At 50.0% G+C, this 19,243-nt stretch overlaps 1 protein-coding gene across 1 annotated transcript in view; it reads left to right on the top strand.

Annotated features, from left to right (window-relative positions):
* The window catches only part of LOC115085885 (zinc finger protein 225-like), a 93,731-nt gene extending 74,882 nt beyond the window's left edge, over positions 1-18,849 (top strand). The window contains exons 8-10 of the mRNA XM_029592423.1: positions 4,150-4,339; positions 4,439-4,532; positions 16,573-18,849. Coding sequence (XP_029448283.1) covers positions 4,150-4,339; positions 4,439-4,532; positions 16,573-16,584 — 296 coding nt within the window. The 3' untranslated portion in view covers positions 16,585-18,849. The remainder of the gene's footprint in view (positions 1-4,149; positions 4,340-4,438; positions 4,533-16,572) is intronic.
* The last annotated feature ends 394 nt before the right edge of the window (positions 18,850-19,243 follow it).

Below are 19,243 nucleotides of genomic sequence, written 5' to 3' on the forward strand. Positions count from 1 at the left end.
ATCACACAGGATCAAAGCCTGAATGTTTGAGAGGTTAATATTGCAACTGTTCGATCTCTCAGAAGATGTCTTGGGTCCTGGTGGCTTACAGAAAGCCTTCCACTAGAAAGTCCTATGGACAGAAGTGGAAGAAGTTTTCCATGTGGTGTGAGCAGAAGGCCCTAGAGCCTTTCTCCTGCTCCACACAAAAACTGCTTGATTACCTTCTACACCTATCGGAAGCTAGCTTGAAGACCAACTCCATTAGAGTTCAAAGTGCAATTGGCGCATACCACCATGGCATAGATGGTACGCCCATCTCTGTACAGTCTATAGTTGTACATTTCAGGTGGGGCCTGCTTCAGTTGAAGCTTCCCCTAAGGCCTCCCGCTGTGTCTTGGGATCTCAACATGATGATAGCTCAGTTGATGAAAGCTCCCTTTGAGCTGCTGTGCTCTTGTGACCTGATCTGGTGGTGTCACTAGCATTCTCATAAGCGCTAGTTTGTTTTCTACATATATTATATGGAAAAATATAGCATGTCATAGTTTCACCTAACCACAAAAATAGCCCAAAAACACACCACAGTGTATTCCAGAAACCTTTCAGTAGTAACACAAAAATATAATTGGTTTCACTGGTTTCACTTTCATATCATTTCAATTATATTTTTATAGTTTCATCTAAGACATAGTGAGTGTTATTTTTCTTAGTCTGACTGTGTGACTAGCAAATCCCGAATGAACCCACACCACCAGGTCAGGTCATAAGAGCACAACAGTTCAAAGAGAGCTTTCATCAACTGAGCTGCTATCATGTTGAGGTCCCAAGACACAGTGGGAGGCCTTAGGGGGAAACAAACAAATCAGGCAATATCTAGTCTAACCAGTGCTTAATTATTACCAAGAAAAACACTAAAAAGATTGGGACACAAGCACTGTTTGTGTTATGCAAAAAAATATTTATAATCACTAAGACAAAAACATTTATCCCAAAAAATTGTTATTACAAAAAGTATTACGAAAAACTATATTTAATCTTGTCACAATATTAAATATATATTATATGCACCATACTCTATTGTTTCCCAAAATTACTGTTCACCTAAAATCACAAATTATTTAAGATATAATTCATATCAAAAACTCATTCACACCCCACATTATCCCTGTGCTCATACATACCACCAACCATAACTCACTCTATGCCAGTCATACCATTAATTCCTTCTTATGACTTGCATATGTTAGTCATTATTAAGCTGTGTCATCAAGATGCTTGTGATGTTTCACTGTAACAATCCTGACATCAAACCAATGTTCTTCTTTTCTGTAATAACATCTCGTTTCACTTCACCAATCGTGACTCAAAGCCGATGTTCTTCTTCTTTGCTGTAATAATGTCCCGTTTCACTTCACCAATCGTGTCTCAAAGCCGATGTTCTTCTTATTTGCTGTAATAATGTCCCGTTTCACTTCACCAATCGTGACTCAAAGCCGATGTTCTTCTTATTTGCTGTAATAATGTCCCATTTCACTTCACCAATCGTATCTCAAAGCCGATGTTCTTCTTCTTTGCTGTAATAATGTCCCGTTTCACTTCACCAATCGTGTCTCAAAGCCGATGTTCTTCTTATTTGCTGTAATAATGTCCCGTTTCACTTCACCAATCGTGACTCAAAGCCGATGTTCTTCTTCTTTGCTGTAATAACGTCCCGTTTCACTTCACCAATCGTGTCTCAAAGCTGATGTTGTTCTTCTTTGCTGTAATAACGTCCCCAAGGTCCTTGTTTCGCCCGATCGGCTTCCTCAGGGGAATAATCGATTTAAACAGAATATAGAAACCTAAGCAAACGTATTATACAGAAAGGAAAAACTGAATGTGGTTTGCGCACAAACCCTTTTTTTTACCCGCATAAAAATAAACTCCCTTTTATCTTAGATCCATATGAAAGCCTCAATCAGCTTCAACCCTATAGATTTAAAAAAAACATTATTTACCTTATGCTTATCCTACTTGCTTTGACGGGAAAAAGATGAACTTCTACCTATAATTTATCAACACGTGCAATTCTCAAATACCATGAGGCTGTAAATGAAATGGTGCAAAAAGGCAAACCTTTCCCAATAGTCCTTTTGCAATATTGCTTACAGAAATGTTGAAAAAAACCCCAAACAAACCAACCCCAAACCAGTCCAAGGACTGATCCCTGTGGCATACCACGAATAATGCCCCTCTCTTTGGCATGAACTCTTTGCCATGACCCATGTCGCCTCCGTCTCAACCAGTTTCTAACCCAGTCAGTCACTTTAGGGCCCATAGCGATGGCATTCAGTTTATTTATAAGTCACAGGCCTTACTGACTCCAAGTACATTACATCTAGCACTCTCCCCTGATCCAACTCATCCAATCAAAGGAATTGATTAGATATATCTGACGAGACTTGCCTCCGGTAAAACTCTTTTTCACTCGGTGCATAATTAAGCTCTGGAATTCATTGTCAGAGGATGTGGTTAGGGCACTTAGTGTAACTGGGTTTTAAAAGGTTTGGAGAAGTTCCTGGAGAAGTCCATAATCTGCTATTAATCAAGTTGACTTAGGGGGAATAGCCACTGCTTATTACAAGTATTAGTAGCATGGGATCTATTTACTGTTTTGGGTACTTGTATCCTGATTTGGCTACTGCCTCAGGTCTTGTAACCCCTTGGATTCCAGAAAATGAACAATTCCATCACATCCTGCTACACCAGTCCAGCCATGACAAGTGGATTATTTTCCCCTACCAGTAGATGGCAGCAGACAACACTGATGTCTCCTGTGACATCACAGCCACTCTGGAGGAGGTGGTGCTAGCAGTGAGAATCCAGGAGTGGAGGGAGTAGCCTGGTAATTAGAGCAGCAGGCTGTGAGCCAGAGAAGCTAGTGTTCAAATCCCACTGCCACTCCTTGTGACCTTGGGTAAGTCACTTCACCCTTAGATTGTGAGCCCTCTGGGGCCAGAGAAATACCTACAAGAATCTGCTTTGAATAAATAATCCAGTATCCTCCCTGACAAACCTTCATATCAGATGCCACCTATCAATAAGCAAACCAAGCTCAACTTAAACTAGAACACTGAGAAGACGTTTCCCTATAACCTAACACAAAGAAAGGAGCTTAAACACAAAATTCATTGTCTGGCTTGCAGCCAATCAGCATTTACTTCTGGGTTTAATTCTGCCCCTTTTTGGTCATTTTGATGGTGTCAAAGTTGAAATAGCCAAGCTCCTAAACATCATAAACACACCCCATTCTACCCATGTTTTGATGACATACGAGGGACCAGTAAGACGTGCAAAATAGCAATAAACATGGAGAGTCAGCCATTTTGAATGACCTCACAGGAAATGACATCAAGCCATCGAACCTGTGCAAAAATGAGCACTTTCTCGTCCCTCCCTCTCTTGTTGCAGTACCCAACAGCGAAGCATGCACAGGAAACATTCGATTTGAGTCTAAAATCTTCCTGTCTCACTCCTCAGACTGATTGTGAACAAGTGACATCCCATAAATCCCCCTTTCTCCTCATACAGCTGCACGCAGAATACAGCTTTGGTCAGTTTTTCACCGGGTCGGCCTCTCTTTTTTTTTTTTTGCTTGGCTGCAGAATGACTGCACTAGGAGCAGGAAGATTGAAAACAGATGTTTACAGTACTCAGACCAATTATTTTCAAAAATATGTTATTTGTGAAAGAATCTACACAGCATAGCGAGTGATTTTAAAAGGCAGCAGATCACTAAGGAAAATCAAGAGTCCATGTTGGAACAATGTCCCAGGCAAATGCATGCTAAGTAGTTTCCCCGTTGCCAGGGGAACTAATGATGGAAGCCCCCTCAGTCCATTTTTTTCCTGCCCTCTGAGTAGAGACAGGTGGGGGGGGAAATTGCAACTAGAAAGGTCCCTCAGGTCCCCCCACCTACCCCTCTCCTTCCTCTCAATGCTGATACAGTTTATGGGGGGTGGGGGGGAGGAATTCAACCTAGTGTTTGACCTCCAGTGGTATTAAAAAAAAAAAAAATGTTTGAAAAGACGTGTATAAGGATGCTGTTGCGTGAGCTACTGTAAAAGAAAGAAAACCGTTTGTTCGAGGGTTTTAATTTCGTCGTACGTATTTTGATCGCGTAAACAGCACAGGAACAGGGTTACCTTCAGATTGCGAGAGAGCACGCGTACAGCACCAGGAAACGTTTGAAGCCAGAGGAACGGCTGCGGCGGAGGAGCCCTGAGCGTTTCGCCAACGACCATGCGTACTGCACCGAGCAACAGTTAACGCAGCAAATCCAGAAATGTGCTGACATGCAGAGACCGCCACCAGCAGAGTAAGCGACCATTTGGGGCTCTTCACGAACGTAAAAGGGGAAAAAGCCGGTGGGAGGTACATTAACATGTTTGAATTGCTATGTGTGTTTCTGTACTAGAGAGAGAGAAGGAGCTCAAACAGCTGCAGAATGTCCAGCGGTAATAGAAAAACACTTAGGGTCTTGTGAGCCTGCTTCAAGTGAAGGAGAAAATGTAAGTAAAAACCTTGTTTGAGGAGCTTTTGCAAGTATGTTGACGTGTGGTTTTAAGGCATTGCCATATTTCCTAGCATGTAGCCAGATGGACTCAGGACCAATGGGTATTGTACTTTCCTGATAGCAGATGGGGGACGGAGTCAGATTTCAAAGCTGACGCCAGCACTACATATATCCGTGCAGCGTGCTTAGCTCTTCAGTATTGCTCCGTCTCCCATAGCAGATGCGGACACTATCCTAATCCAGAATACTGTAACACTTACAGCTATAAAGAAGAGAGAAAATTTACCTCCAAGAAGAGAGTCCCGCTTCTCCTGCGGAGAAACCTATCGGTCTCTCCCCCAGTCGAGACTTTCCTGAGGCAATTTCGCTATCCCTCAGAGGTGAGCCTTAGTCCGGCCGATTCCCGGCGTGGACTCAGCCCTCCGCGTGGCTGAAAGGCAGCAGGTGCAGATTCGAGCGCGGCGGTGAAGGTCTTTCCCTCTCCCCCAGCAGCTGGAGACCTCCCGGCACGCGACTGGTAAGCACCGAGCCAGGTAAGGTAGAAACCTTTACTTCTAAGTCTAAGAACATAAGAAATTGCCATGCTGGGTCAGACCAAGGGTCCATCAAGCCCAGCAGCCTGTTTCCAACAGTGGCCAATCCAGGCCATAAGAACCTGGCAATTACCCAAACACTAAGAAGATCCCATGCTACTGATGCAATTAATAGCAGTGGCTATTCCCTAAGTAAACTTTATTAATAGCTGTTAATGGATTTCACCTCCAAGAACTTATCCAAACCTTTTTTGAACCCAGCTACACTAACTGCACTAACCGCTTATCTTCCCTAAGAGCCCCTTAACTCCTCAGTCATCTAATGGTCCAACCGACTCCCTCACAGATTTCTTGCTTCGAAGACTCGAGTAGCCGCACCGTTCTTCCTCTGTCGAAGGTCTCGAGACCCTTCGGGGGGTCACCATCTTACCTTCTGGGTCGTCGGCACCATTTTCCCCCCCTCGTTCGGTTGTATGCGGGAGGCAGGCCTGAAGCGCCTAACCTAAGCGCTTATCTCCGAGATAAGCGCACAGTGACGTGCACAACTAGGCCGCACGCACAACTAAGTGCATTACTGGGCCGCGCGCTCAAACTCCACCATCCGCATGCACAACTTGCGCACACCAACCCAAAGTGCACAACTAGGCGCATCCGCGCACATAACTCCACACACAGTCAAGTTTTCCAGACCTACACGTGCGCAGGCAATGGCACCGCCAGCCAAGAAAGCCAAAGGAGCCTTTCTCTGACCAGTCTGCCAATTGAGAGCTCCACAACCGGAATTAGAATCACTTCTGTGCCAGCAGTGTGAGCAGACCCAGGGGAACCCTATTCAAGAACTCCCCCCCCTCTACAGCCAGGAGAGGGATCCGGAACCTCTGAGAGCACCCCAGACCTGAGCATCCCCATTTCAGCGCCCCCACAGGGAAACTCCTCCGGGGCTACCACTGCAATCTCCCAGGGGATCCCCATGGACCCTGAAACTTTCTCCTGGGTGGAATTCTTTAAGGAGCTGCAAACCTTTGTCCAAGCGCAACCAGCCACGGCCACGCATAAGGCCCAACCTCCATCGGAAGCACCAGCCCTTCCCGGCGCCCCCCCGGGATACTAGATACATACCTCTCATACCCACGAACCTCCCCATGGGGGAACCAGATACCTCAGAAGACGAAACTGGCTCCCTGGAAGAAGGAGAAATTCCCCCACGGATGGAGCCTCACCGGACCATGCTCCGTTTCTTTCACAAGGACGAATTACCAACCCTAGTGACCCAGACCATGAAGACACTGGGCATCCCAGGCACGGAGTCCACAGCGGAACCAAAGAAGAATCCCATGCAGCTGTGTACCTCTGTAAGGCCTCATGCTATTTTCCCATGGTGGAAACCATTAAGGAGCTAATTGACCTACAATGGAACGCTCCAGAGGCCGCCTTCAAAGGCGGGCGAGTGCTAGAAGCCCTGTATCCACTGGAACCCACAGCTAAAGAATTACTTCGGTTCCCCAAAGTGGATGCTATGATCTGTGCAGACTCCAAACGCACTACAATCCCAGTGGAAGGAGGGGCGGCACTGAAGGACGCTCAGAAGGCTGGAAGCCATCCTCAAGCAGTCCTTTGATGTATCAGCAATGACGCTGCAAATTGCTTCCTGCTGCGCATTAGTGGCACGTTCCTGTTTGATCCTTGCCAGAGATGCGACCACGCCCGGAGAGGCAATGGAGCCTGCAGTCACCTTCCTAACCCCGGTGCCCAAGCCTCAACAAAATACTGGCCACTATTCCATCTATTTTATCGTCCCCAAGAAAGAGGGAACATTCCGACCCATCCTGGACCTCAAGACCATCAACCGATATCTGAAGGTACCACACTTTCGCGTGGAAACACTACGCTCAGTCATAGCGGCAGTACAACCAGGAGAATTCCTAACCTCCCTGGACCTACCCGAAGCCTACCTTCACATTCCCGGTCCACCAGCGCTTCCTGCAATTTGCGATACTGGACCATCATTATCAATTCAGGGCACTACTCTTCGGTCTAGCCACCGCCCCCAGAACCTTCACCAAAATTATGGTAGTGGTGGCGGCAGCACTGAGGAAAGAAGGAATCCTGGTACACCCCTATCTGGACGATTGGCTGATCAGGGCAAAGTCTCTGGAGGAGAGCCCAACACGCAACCACCAGAGTCAATCTACTACAGGAGCCGGGTGGGTCATGAACACAGCCAAGAGCTGCCTATAGCCCTCCCAGTCACTAGAATACCTGGGAGTCCGATTCGACACCAAGCAAAACAAAGCCTAACTTCCCCCTCCATGGAGGAAGAAACTGTATGTAGTATTATGCACTGATTTTCTAAGGCACCTCTTTCTGCTATATTCTTGAATACTAGTTTTAGACAAAGAAAGTAGAGGACCCTGGCTACGTGCTGGAATGCAATGAGCCAACATCCCAGACCCATTAGCTGATTGGTCTAATACATTCTCAAATCAGATGTATTGCACTTATCTAAAAACAACACTCTGAATATGCTCTGATTGGTCAGTATGAAGGGTATATATTGTTATACACATTGCTGTAAAAGTTGAGTAACTGGATGTTAATAAAATTGTGTAGACCTATGTTACTCCCTGGAACAAATTATTTCCTCGTGCTTTGTTCCAGTCCCTATCCCCTTTGTCTCTGTCTTTCTCTAATTAAAGCTTCTGATTACACCCTGCTGCAGTAGTTTCTTTAGAATCAACAAAACTAATGGAGCAGTTACAAAAGCTGCTGACCTCGATCTGTCCCAAGGTATAGGACTACCTTCAAGTCCTCAGCCTCATGACATCAACTCTGAAAATTGTCCTGTGGGCAAGGGCCCACATGCGACCGCTACAGCGCTCATTACTGTCACGATGGAAGGCTGTGTCCCAGAACTACGTGATCCGCCTCCAGCTACCGTCAGCAGTACGGGAGCAGCTCCAATGGTGGTTACAGGAAGAACATCTAAGCAGAGGCGTAAACCTATCCACTCCAAATTAGACCCTGCTCACCACGGTCGCAAGCCTGCGAGGCTGGGGAGCCCAATGTCAGGAACTGACGGCCCAGGGACAATGGAACAAGGAAGAGGTGGAATGGAACATAAACCGCCTAGAAGTCCGGGCGGTCAGACTGGTATGCCTACAATTCAGCCACAGACTTTGGGGCGAGTCCGTCAGTCATGTTGGACAACGCAACAACCGTTGCATACATCAACTGCTAGGGTGGAACCAAGAGCCAGCAGGTATCACTGGAGATAGATCCCCTCATGGCGTGGGTGGAAATAAACCTTCAGGAGATTTCGGCATCTCACATCGCGGGAAAAGACAACATCTCGGCGGACTACTTCAGCAGAGAAAGCCTAGCCCCGGGGGAATGGTCACTGGTGGACACAGCCTTTCAGCTGATAGTAAATCAATGGGGTCTCCCAGTCATGGACTTACTAGCAACATGTTGCAATACCCGGGCCCCCAGATTCTTCAGCCACAGACGAGAACCCAACTCTCAGGGAATCAATGCTCTCGTGCAGGAGTGGCCAGAGGAAAGCCTTCCCACCCTGGCCACTACTGGGCAGGGTCATCCACAAGATAGAGCACCATAGGGGACTAGTCCCGCTAGTCACCCCAGATTGGCCAAGAAGACCATGGTATGTGGACATGCGAAGACTGCTGACAGCGAACCCTCTGCGTCTTCCGCCACACAGGGACATCCTCCAGCAGGGACCGATCTTCCACGAAGACCTGGCTCAATTCTCTCTTACGGTATGGCCCTTGAGAGGACTAACCTAAAGAAGTACGGATACTCCAAAGCAATGATTGACACCCTTCTCCGGGCACGCAGGTTTTCCACTTCCCTGTCCTACATACGAATCTGGAGAATATTCGAAGCTTGGTGTGAAGACTGCAGCCTTCTACCGAGGACAGCCAAGAACCCCACGATCCTAGAATTCCTACAGGACGGCCTACAGAAGGGCTTGTCCCTCAACTCCCTCAAGGTTCAAGTCGCAGCACTGGCCTGTTTCAGGTCCAATGGGGACAATATCAGACTATCATCTCACCCTGACGAGTCCCGCTTCCTGAAAGGAGTCCAACAACTCCGACCACCACTAAAGTGGCCAGTTCCTCTATGGAACCTCAACCTAGTACTAGACTTCCTAGCAGGGGAGTCCTTCAGACCAACAAGCACCCTGTCGCTACGTCTCTTGACCTTGAAGACAATGTTCTTGATCGCAATATGTTCAGCTCTGCGCATATCAGAGCTTCAAGCATTATCCTGCTGGGAACGGTTCCTCAGGTTTACACCAGGCACCATACAGCTGCTGTGGACGGTACCATCCTTCCTTCCGAAAGTGGTCTCCCAGTTCCATATGAACCAGACCATATCCTTACCATCACCAGAGGAACACATGGACTCAGAAGATTCACGCTCCCTTCGCCACCTGAACGTCTGCAGAATCCTAGTCCAATACCTGAAGAAATCTGAACCCCTGCGCAAAACGGACCACCTGTTCATCCTCCACAGCGGGAAGAAATAAGGGGAAGCAGCATCGTGGGCCACCATAGCCCGCTGGATCAAAGAAGTAATCAACACTGCCTACATACAGGCAGGAAAGTCATTACCTCTACAGGTCAAGGCACATTCAGCAAGGGCTCAGGCAACCTCCTGGGCCGAAACCAGGCTGCTCTCGCTAGCCGAGATCTGTCGGGCGGCAACATGGTCCTCCCTACACACCTTCTCCAGGTTCTACCGCCTGGACGTCCAGGCCAGGGAGGACACAGCCTTCGCAAGGGCAGCACTAACCGGACCACGGGCAGCCTCCCGTCCCGTCCGGGAGTAGCTTTTCTACATCCCATTGGTCCTGCGTCCATCTGGCTACACGCTAGGAAATGTTGAGATTACTTACCTGATAAAAGAAAATTATTATTTACCTGCTAATTTTCGTTCCTGTAGTACCATGGATCAGTCCAGACAGTGGTTATGTCCCCAATCCAGCAGATGGAGTCAGCACAAGCTTTGAGGGGGCGTATCCATATATACTACTACCCCCTCTGCAGGAGTTCAGTATCGAGTATATCAAAGCCCGAGTAGAAACCCCCGAAGGATCAAGTTTGTGGAAACAGATAATGAAAACAATTGTAACCGCAACAAGTAACTGCAAACATCCTACCAACTTGTAGGGAGCTGTGAAAAACAGCGAAAAGAAACAACTGTGAAGACACAGAACACTGCGAGCAAGAAGCAGCGCAGAGCTGAGCAGGATCAAGAACCCAAACGCGGTGGGCGTCTGGACTGATCCATGGTACTACAGGAACGAAAATTAGCAGGTAAATAATAATTTTCTTTTCCCTGTACGTACCTGGATCAGTCCAGACAGTGGGATGTACCCAAGCTTCCCTAAATCGGGTGGGGTCCTGCGAGGCCTGCTCGGAGAACCTGCTCGCCAAAGTGTCCAGAGACCGAAGAGGCGAGGTGCAGACGATAGTGCCTCGAGAACGTGTGTAACGATTTCCAAGTGGCTGCCCTACAAATTTCCTGCGAGGATACCGAGCGAACCTCCGCCCAGGAAGCCGCCTGAGAACGTGTAGAATGCGCTACGATTCCGGGTGGGGGAGTCCAACCCGCCCCAATGTAAGAAGCAGCAATGCCGGCCTTCAGCCATCTGGCAATGGTAGTCTTCGAGGCCTGAGACCCCTTCTTAGGACCGGCCCAGAGTACAAAGAGATGGTCAGAGGTTCGGAACTCATTTGTAGCCTCCAGATAGAGGCGCAGAGTGCGCTTGACATTCAAGAGACGGAGAGACTTCGGCTCTGAGGAAGAGAAGGACAGCAACTCCACCGTCTGGTTCACATGGAATGCAGAAACCACCTTCGGAAGGAAGGAGGGAACGGTGCGAAGCGAAACTCCAGAGTCGGAGAAACGGAGATAGGGCTCTCTACACAACAGAGCCTGCATCTCCGAGATGCGTCGAGCGGAACAGATGGTCACAAGAAATACAGTCTTGAGAGTGAGATCCTTTATCGTTGCGCAGCGGCTCGAACGGTGGTCCCGACAGGGAGCAAAGCACAAGGTTAAGACTCCAGGAGGGACAAGGGTCCCGTAACGGAGGACGCATATGCTTGACACCCTTGAGAAAACGAGCAATGTCAGGATGCTGTAGAAGAGAGCCCCCATCGCTCAACAGCGAACCAAGGGCGGCCACCTGAACCCGTAGTGAATTATAGGTGAGCCCTTTTTCCACCCCCGCCTGTAGAAACTGAAGGATCTGAGGTACAGAAGCCTTAGCGGGTCTCGTGGCCTGGCTGGTACACCACAGCTTGAACACCTTCCAGACTCGAACATAGGCCGATGTCTTTCGTGCCCGCAATAGCGTGGATACTACCGCCTTCAGGTAGCCCCGACGCCGGAGGCGGCGCCTCTCAAAAGCCAGGCTGCAAGACAGAAGAATTCTGCCTGCTCGAAAAATACCGGGCCCTGATGTAGGAGCTGGGGGAGGTGCCCCAGCCTGATTGGCCTGTCGATCACCAGCTGTAGCAGGTCCGCAAACCAGGGTCGCCTGGGCCATTCTGGGGTGACGAAAACCACGGTCCCCTGATGGCTTTCTATTCTGCGGAGCATCCTGCCCACCAGGGGCCATGGTGGAAAAGAAAGATATGGCGGCCACGGGAGGACCAGGGCATCCACTCCCTCCGCGCTCTCTCCGGCGACTGAAGAAGCGTGGAGCCTTGGCGTTGAGAGCGGACGCCATCAGATCCAAGTGGGGGGCCCCCCACCGATGGACGAGAAGTTGCATTGCTTTGTCGGAGAGAGACCACTCTCCGGGTCCAGCAGTTGACGACTGAGGAAGTCCGCCTGGACGTTGTCCACACCGGCGACGTGCGAGGCCGCTAGCCGGACGAGATGACGCTCCGCCCATTGCATCAGCAGCGCCGCCTCGAGCGCGACCTGCGGGCTGCGCGTGCCTCCTTGTCGGTTGATGTAGACCACGGTGGTAGCGTTGTCCGATAGGATTCTGACTTCTCGGTTCCGAAGAAGCGGGAGGAAATGTCGCAGAGCTAGCCGGACCGCTCTGGTTTCCAGACGGTTGATTGACCACTTCGCCTCCACCGTGGACCACGTCCCCTGCGTGGCGCTTCGATCGCAGACTGCACCCCAGCCTGCTAGACTGGCATAGGTGGTCACCACCACCCAATTTGGCAGATCGAGGGACATGCCACGGGCCAGGTTCGGCGGATCCAACCACCAGCCCAGACTGTCCCTGGCATTCTGTGGGAGCGGGAGAATCATCTGATAGTCCTGCAATACTGGTTTCCAACGGGAGAAGAGCGCCCACTGTAAGGTCCTGAGGTGCGCGAAAGCCCAAGGTACAAGGTCGATGGTGGACCCCATCACTCCCAGGAGTTGCAGGTAGTCCCAGGAGGTGGGCTCTGGTAACGCAGAGAACCGTCGTGTGTGATCCCGCAAGGATTGAGCTTTGTCCTGGCGCAGAAAAACTTTGCCCAGTAGGGTGTCGAAAGTTGCCCCCAAAAAAAAACCCAAGCGTTGCGAGGGCATGAGGGAGCTCTTGGAGAAGTTCACTACCCATCCCAGGGAATGTAGAAACCGTACTACTCGAGTCACCGCTGAACGTCCATGATCGAATGACTTCGCCCGGAGGAGCCAATCGTCCAGATAAGGATGAACCAGGATGCCCTCCTTCCGGAGAGCTGCCGCCACAACTACCATGATCTTGGTGAAGGTGTGCAGCGCCGGCGCCAATCCAAACGCGAGAGCCGTGAACTGAAAATGCTGGTCCAGAATTTTGAAACGAAGGAAACTGTGGTGGTCCGGGCGGATGGGAATGTGCAGGTAGGCCTCCGTTAAGTCCAGGGAGGCGAGGAACTCCCCCCGATGCACCGCCGCAATCACTGACCGGAGCGTTTCCATGCGGAACCGAACGACTCGAAGGGATTTGTTGACTTCCTTGAGGACTAGGATAGGCCGGAAGGAACCGTCCTTCTTTGGTACGACGAAATAGATGGAATAGTGGCCCGAGCCCACCTCTCCGAAGGGCACGGGCGCAGTAGCGCCTATCTCCCGGAGTCTGTCCAGAGTCAGCTGCACCGCTCCTCTCTTGAGGTCCGAGCCACAGGGGGAAAAGATGAACCTTCCCTGCGGGGGGCGGACAAATTCCAATGCATAGCCGTGTTTTATGGTATCCAGGACCCACTGGTCCGAGGTGATCCGTGCCCACTCCGCTTAGAAATACGTTAGTCGGTCCCCAATCCTGGGGACAGGGGAGTGGGCGAGACTGGCATCATTGTGAAGACTTGGTATAGGGGTTCCCGGTTCCGGGAGTAGTGCGTGCGGGCCGATGCCCGCGGAAGGCACGCAACCAGGGCTGAGACCTGGGGGCGGATGGCCGGGAGCCCGTCTGTCTGTAGCCCCTGTAGCGCCGTTGCGCTCTGGCTCTGGTCCGAGAAGAAGAAAACGCTCTGGATGGTCGAAACCTATCCTCCAGCAGCCGATGAACAGCGTTCTCCCCCAGGGACTTGATGATCTGGTCCAAATCCTCCCCGAAGAGGAACTTGCCCCTGAAGGGAAGAGAGCCCAGACTGGACTTAGAGGACGTATCAGACGCCCAATTGCGTAGCCACAGTAGTCGTTGTGCTGCCACTACCGAAACCATGGATCTTGTGAGGACCCGAAAAAGGTCGTACGAGGCGTCCGCCCCATACGCCACTGCGGCTTCTAGCCGATCTGCCTGGGCAGCCTCATCGGACGGCAGGTTCTGAGACGTGAGGAGTTGTTGCACCCAAAGGAGACTAGCCCGCTGGGCAAGCGAACTGCACATCACCGCCCGCATACCCAGAGCGGAGACCTCGAAAACCCGCTTAAGGAAAACTTCCAACTTACGATCCTGTGTGTCCCGCAACGCCGCACCTCCCGTCACTGGGATAGTCATCCTCTTCGTGACCGCCGACACTGCGGAGTCCACCTTTGGGACCTTGATGAGGTCCAGAAAATCTTCGGGGAGCGGGTACAGCTTTTCCATAGCCCGGCTGCTCTTCAGGGAGGCCTCCGGGGTGTCCCATTCCCTGGTGAGAAGTTGTAAAAACGAGTCATGAATGGGAAAAGCCCGAGCCCTCGGCCGGAGTGCCGCCAGGACAGGATCTCCCTTCCTTGAAGAAGTGATGACAGCGGGAGCTACTGGGGCAGGCGGGTCTGGTGGCGGATCCAAATCTAATTCTTGGATGATCTGCGGGATGAGGTCGTCCAGCTCTTCCCTCTGGAAGAGGCGTAGGGTACGCGGATCATCCCCCTCCTGTGTGCCGTCCCCTTGTCCCCCGTCCGGGAGGTCAAGTCCATGTCCCGCTGGGTCTGGCACCGCCCCCACTGCCGCGGGCGTGGATCGGACCCGGGTAGGAAGGCGGGAGGCCCCCACTCCCGGAGGGTCGGGGGGGGCCGGCGTCGAGGGCGACATCCGAGGGATCTTAGGAGGGGGGGGGGGGGTCCCACACGCTTCCAGCCCCTGCAGATAAGCGGTATGCATGAGCAGGATAAACTCCGGAGAGAACCCCGGCCTGCTCGGGTGCGCTTCGGGGGCGGCGTGGTTCCTGCTCCCTGGCTCTGGGTGCTTGGTTCCTGCACCAAAATCGGGGGAACACCCCCGCTGGTAGAGTCCTCCAGGGATCCGTTCTCCCTCGTGGCCTCCAGGGATCCGTTCCCCCTCGTGGCCTGCGCCTCAGGGCGCTCAGAATGTAAAATGGCCGCCGTTCCCGCCAAAAATGGCGGAGTGGCCGGCCCGCACCGCCCGGGCAAAAAAGAGAAAACAGTCAGGGACTGTGAGGTACCTTCCCCCCCGGGAAGGCATCGTGCACAGATGCCCTCCCGGGAAATCCGGGACCCCGGGTCTCCGCAGGCCGCACAGCGGGACGGCCGCGGCATCGGGATCGCTGCAGGAGAAAAGAAAAAGCCACGGGGGGGGCCACGCGCACAAAGGCGCCGCTGCGGGGGGGCCCGGTCGGCCCGCACTGCCCGCTGTCTGAAAATAGAGGAGGGTGCCGCGGGGGGCCTTCCTGGCCACACGACCCGCCCCAGACATCTTTCCCTAAATGGCTCAGCAGCCCATGAGGAGCTGTAAAATGGCCGCGGGTGAGGGAGTAAAGAGCGAAGAGGCCGGCTCCACCGGCTTTCGCGGGCACCGGGGGCTGAGCTGTAAAGGAAAAAAACTACAAAGGAAAAACAAACTTACCCCTGGCTGCAACGAGAAATAAACAGCAAGGCCGCAGAGAAGAGACAAGGAAGATAAGCCACTCCCCAGAAGTTGAAAGAACTCTGCCTTTTTTTTTTTTTTTTTTTAAACTTAATACAAACTTGATACAAACTTGATCCACAGAAAAAGACAACAACAAGCCATAATCAAGCAAGAAAGTGAAGGAAAAGGAGGGGAAGCCTGATTCCCCTACTCGCATCTGCTGGAGTCAGAAGATACTGGACTCCTGCAGAGGGGGTAGTAGTATATATGGATACGCCCCCTCAAAGCTTGTGCTGACTCCATCTGCTGGATTGGGGACATAACCACTGTCTGGACTGATCCAGGTACGTACAGGGAATTTCATTTTCCTTAGTGTAGACAGATGGACTCAGCATCCCGCCCAGCTGCCCCAGACATAGAGAACCTCTGATGTCAAATCTCGAGACTGAACAAGTACGGGTAAGCCACAGCCTACCTCTAACCCAAGACACCCGCAGTTACCCAGGTGTCGGAGTTTACTGTTTCAGTGCACTGGTAGTCTCCAGTTTCAAAAATGTAATATATTTAATCAGTTGAACCAGTTCAAGTTTAACCAAGTTTAATCAAGTATTAAGCGACATATATATTTATTATTTAGCTATTAATATTGTTCTGTTACCACTTGGTACTATTTCTCTCCTTTACCTCAAACTCCAAGTTCCTACTAAGTTAGCCATGTTATTTATACCCAATCGTTGGATGTAATTGTATATTTGTTTAATTGTTCAATCTGTTTGATGTAATTTTCTGATCCTTGTTCTGTGTAAACCGAAGTGGTATGCACTAGTGCATGAACTCCGGTATATAAAAGCCTTTAAATAAATAAATAAATATATCCACACTGGCTTTTTGAAGAAATACTGAAGAGCTAAGCACGCTGCATGGGTATATGTAGGCTAACGTCAGTTTGAAATCTGACTCTGTCTCCAACTGCTATCAGGAGAGCACAATACCCATTGGTCCTGAGTCCATCTGTCTACACTAAGGAAAACGAAATTATCAGGTAAGTAATTTCTCCATTGACATAAAGGAGAAAAATATACAACTTCATGTGGTTTTTATCAAGTTGTGAATACGGTGGCTTTTATGTTTGACATTCAGCTATGTCTCATGCCTTTTTAAGGTATTAATCTATTGAAATAAAATAGAAAAACTGCACACTCCTCTATTTTTATCTTCTTGTGAATATTTTTGTTTTCCGTATGACTTAATAGGTCAAGAATTAAGGAATTTCGATGATCATCCATCCCCTTACCGAAAGTTAAAAGGAATCATTACATTAGTGTGGCGAGCTTAAGAATACCTGAATGAAAGGATGCAGACACATTCGAGAGAGATTGTGAAACATGTACAGAGCATCGAGACAGTCGGTGATTTCCGATTTAGAGGCTACCTCTGACATTTCTAAATTTGCCTCTGTAGAACCCGCGCTGGTAAGATGTGCAGAGTTTGTGAGCTCGTGGCAGCATCCAGCAGAGAGTTTTCATGCAGTCGGACGAGCTTCCTTTTCTTTTTATGGAAAAGCCACAGCCTCCTTCACGGATGCACAAGAAGCTGGGCGTTTCAGCATGCAACACGCTTTAGATGAGACGAGCAGTAGAGCTGCTCCGGGCGATTACCTACAAATCTCCTTCCTGCCTGGTGGCTCACATCAACTCCTGTATTCCAGAGGAGAGAGCATCCTGGGGCGCTGGAGGTGGATGCTCTTTCGGAAAGATTCGGCGGGTTTCTGCAGCGTTGTAGTGAGATACACACGTGAAAGAAAACGTGACAGTGTTAGGAAACCCGAGTGGTGGAGGAGACAATAATATAGTTTTAAGTTATTTAGTAGATATGAATGTAGTAAGAACATAGTTAGAAGATGTGAATAACTGGGGGGACAGCTTGCATTTTGCGGAGAGCCTTATGGCTCTCGTCAACAGTAAAGCTCAGAGACATGGAACCGTTAGAGGGGACAGAAAACTGCACCCTGGACTGAGGTGATCGCAGTATTAAAAAAGCTTATGTTCAGCCGTTTTGATCAACAAAACTGTTAAGTAACCCCATATATTTGCACGTTTCGTGTGAACGTATGAGTTCTTCATTATTTCTAGAAGGGAGACAGTTTTAATCAACACAAATGGTCACCTGGCGCTAACTGTTTCTACGACCTTTACATTGCTTCTAGAGATCACGCAGGCAATCTCCAAAAAGAGATCTACCACCTGGCATGATGTACTAACTTCTGCTCATCCAGATTGCTTGTGCGTTGCAGAAACCTGTTACGTGACTATGACACGGTTATAGCCAGTCACTGTTGCCCGCCTGACTATAGATACATTGCTCAGGCAAGGGAATCTCATCGAGGTGATCTGTTATAAAAAAAAAAAACGGTTTAGGATTTATTAAAAAAAAAAAACCCATTAATATACCATCTCCTTATGAAGTACTGTTAGTGACCTCTCATTTGGTCAAGATATGTTTTGTTTATTGCCCGCCTGGACTTTTATCTTTCACCTCTGACTGAAATGCTGGTTTGTGCTGACATAGACGTAACTAAAACTACAGGTGGCTCAGAGTCCTTGGTCAAATGCCTGTGAGACTTTTCTCGGCACTGTCCACTTGCGGTTTACACCAAGCTGGGAATGTCCCCACTCGTAAGGCTGGTCACACTCTGAATATGATATTTTAAACTTGTCCTACTTTTCCACCAAGAGCATTAACATTAGCAGTTAGGCCATACCACGGTCAGATCCTACATGAATCGCTCTTTCCCTGAACGTACCCAGATCAGTCCAGACTCCTGGATTTTGCGCCCCCCCAGCAGATGGAGACAGAGAAGTTTTTAAAACAAAATCCGCCTTACATAGGATGGTGCCACCTACAGTCTGGCAGTATTCATCTGTCTCCAGCAGATGGAAGGGGTGCAAAACCTACAGTCTGGGCTGTGAGAATAGGTTTTCTTAGGAAAATTAGTCAGTTAGGGGATTTTTCTTTCTATCTCTTTGTTCGTGTTTGGTTTTAACTTTGCTAATTGAAAAAAAAAAAGTGCAGGGGAAACTTAGGGTTTTCTAAATTTGAACAGCGTGGTCAGCCTCCCAGGGGGTCAGTAGGCCCTGAGAGGGCCATCCCCTGCTGGTTTGAGGCAGCTGCCAGCCAGGGTTGAGGACCCTCACATTCTTCTGTGGCAGCTCGGGTGCGGTACCGGGGAGCCCGGCTCACTCCACCCAGAGGATCAGCACCATGGACCACTGCCGGGGCCAGTTTTGAAAAAAAAAATTCTAACTTTGTTTTTTACTATTTTTTTTCTCAGCAGGTCGGCTCTCTCTCTCTCCTCCTGGTATTTTCACCGCGTTTTCGAGGTCGGGGGGGGGGAGGGGGTCGTTTTCGGGCGTTAGTTGTGTCACTGGTTTATTTTCTCTCTCTCCCGATGCCGCGGGTTGTCTCGTGCTGTGCGTGTGGCTCGGCCCACGCACGTCTCTCGTGTGAGGGACTTTGTTTGGCATGTTTGCCGGGGGGGGGGGGGGCGGTGGCAGCCCACGCTTTGGCAGCTGCAGCTGATCCTGTGCAGGCTGGAATCGATCCGTTCCCGCTCAGTGCGGGAATGAAGGCCATCTTACAGTCCTTCAGGTCTGCCACTCAGGCTGCCATGGGGGAGGGTTGTTACCACCTCCTCTGTCCTCGCAGTCTGCCTGAGTGGCAGACCTGATTCCCTCCCCCTGCTGCTACAGAGCCTTTGCAGCCTGATTCCCCTGTTAGAGGATGACACTGAGGGGGTTTCAGATTCCTCCTCCTCCTCCTCTTCTTTTTTGACTTGAGTTTGCATTGCTTCTACATGAGGCATTTATAGCACGGAAGTCAGGCAAGAGGCGCACGGCAGACAAAGTTGCCGTGGGAGGGACCAAG

Source organism: Rhinatrema bivittatum, chromosome 2 (assembly GCF_901001135.1).
Source record: "Rhinatrema bivittatum chromosome 2, aRhiBiv1.1, whole genome shotgun sequence".
NCBI classification, from domain to species: domain Eukaryota; kingdom Metazoa; phylum Chordata; class Amphibia; order Gymnophiona; family Rhinatrematidae; genus Rhinatrema; species Rhinatrema bivittatum.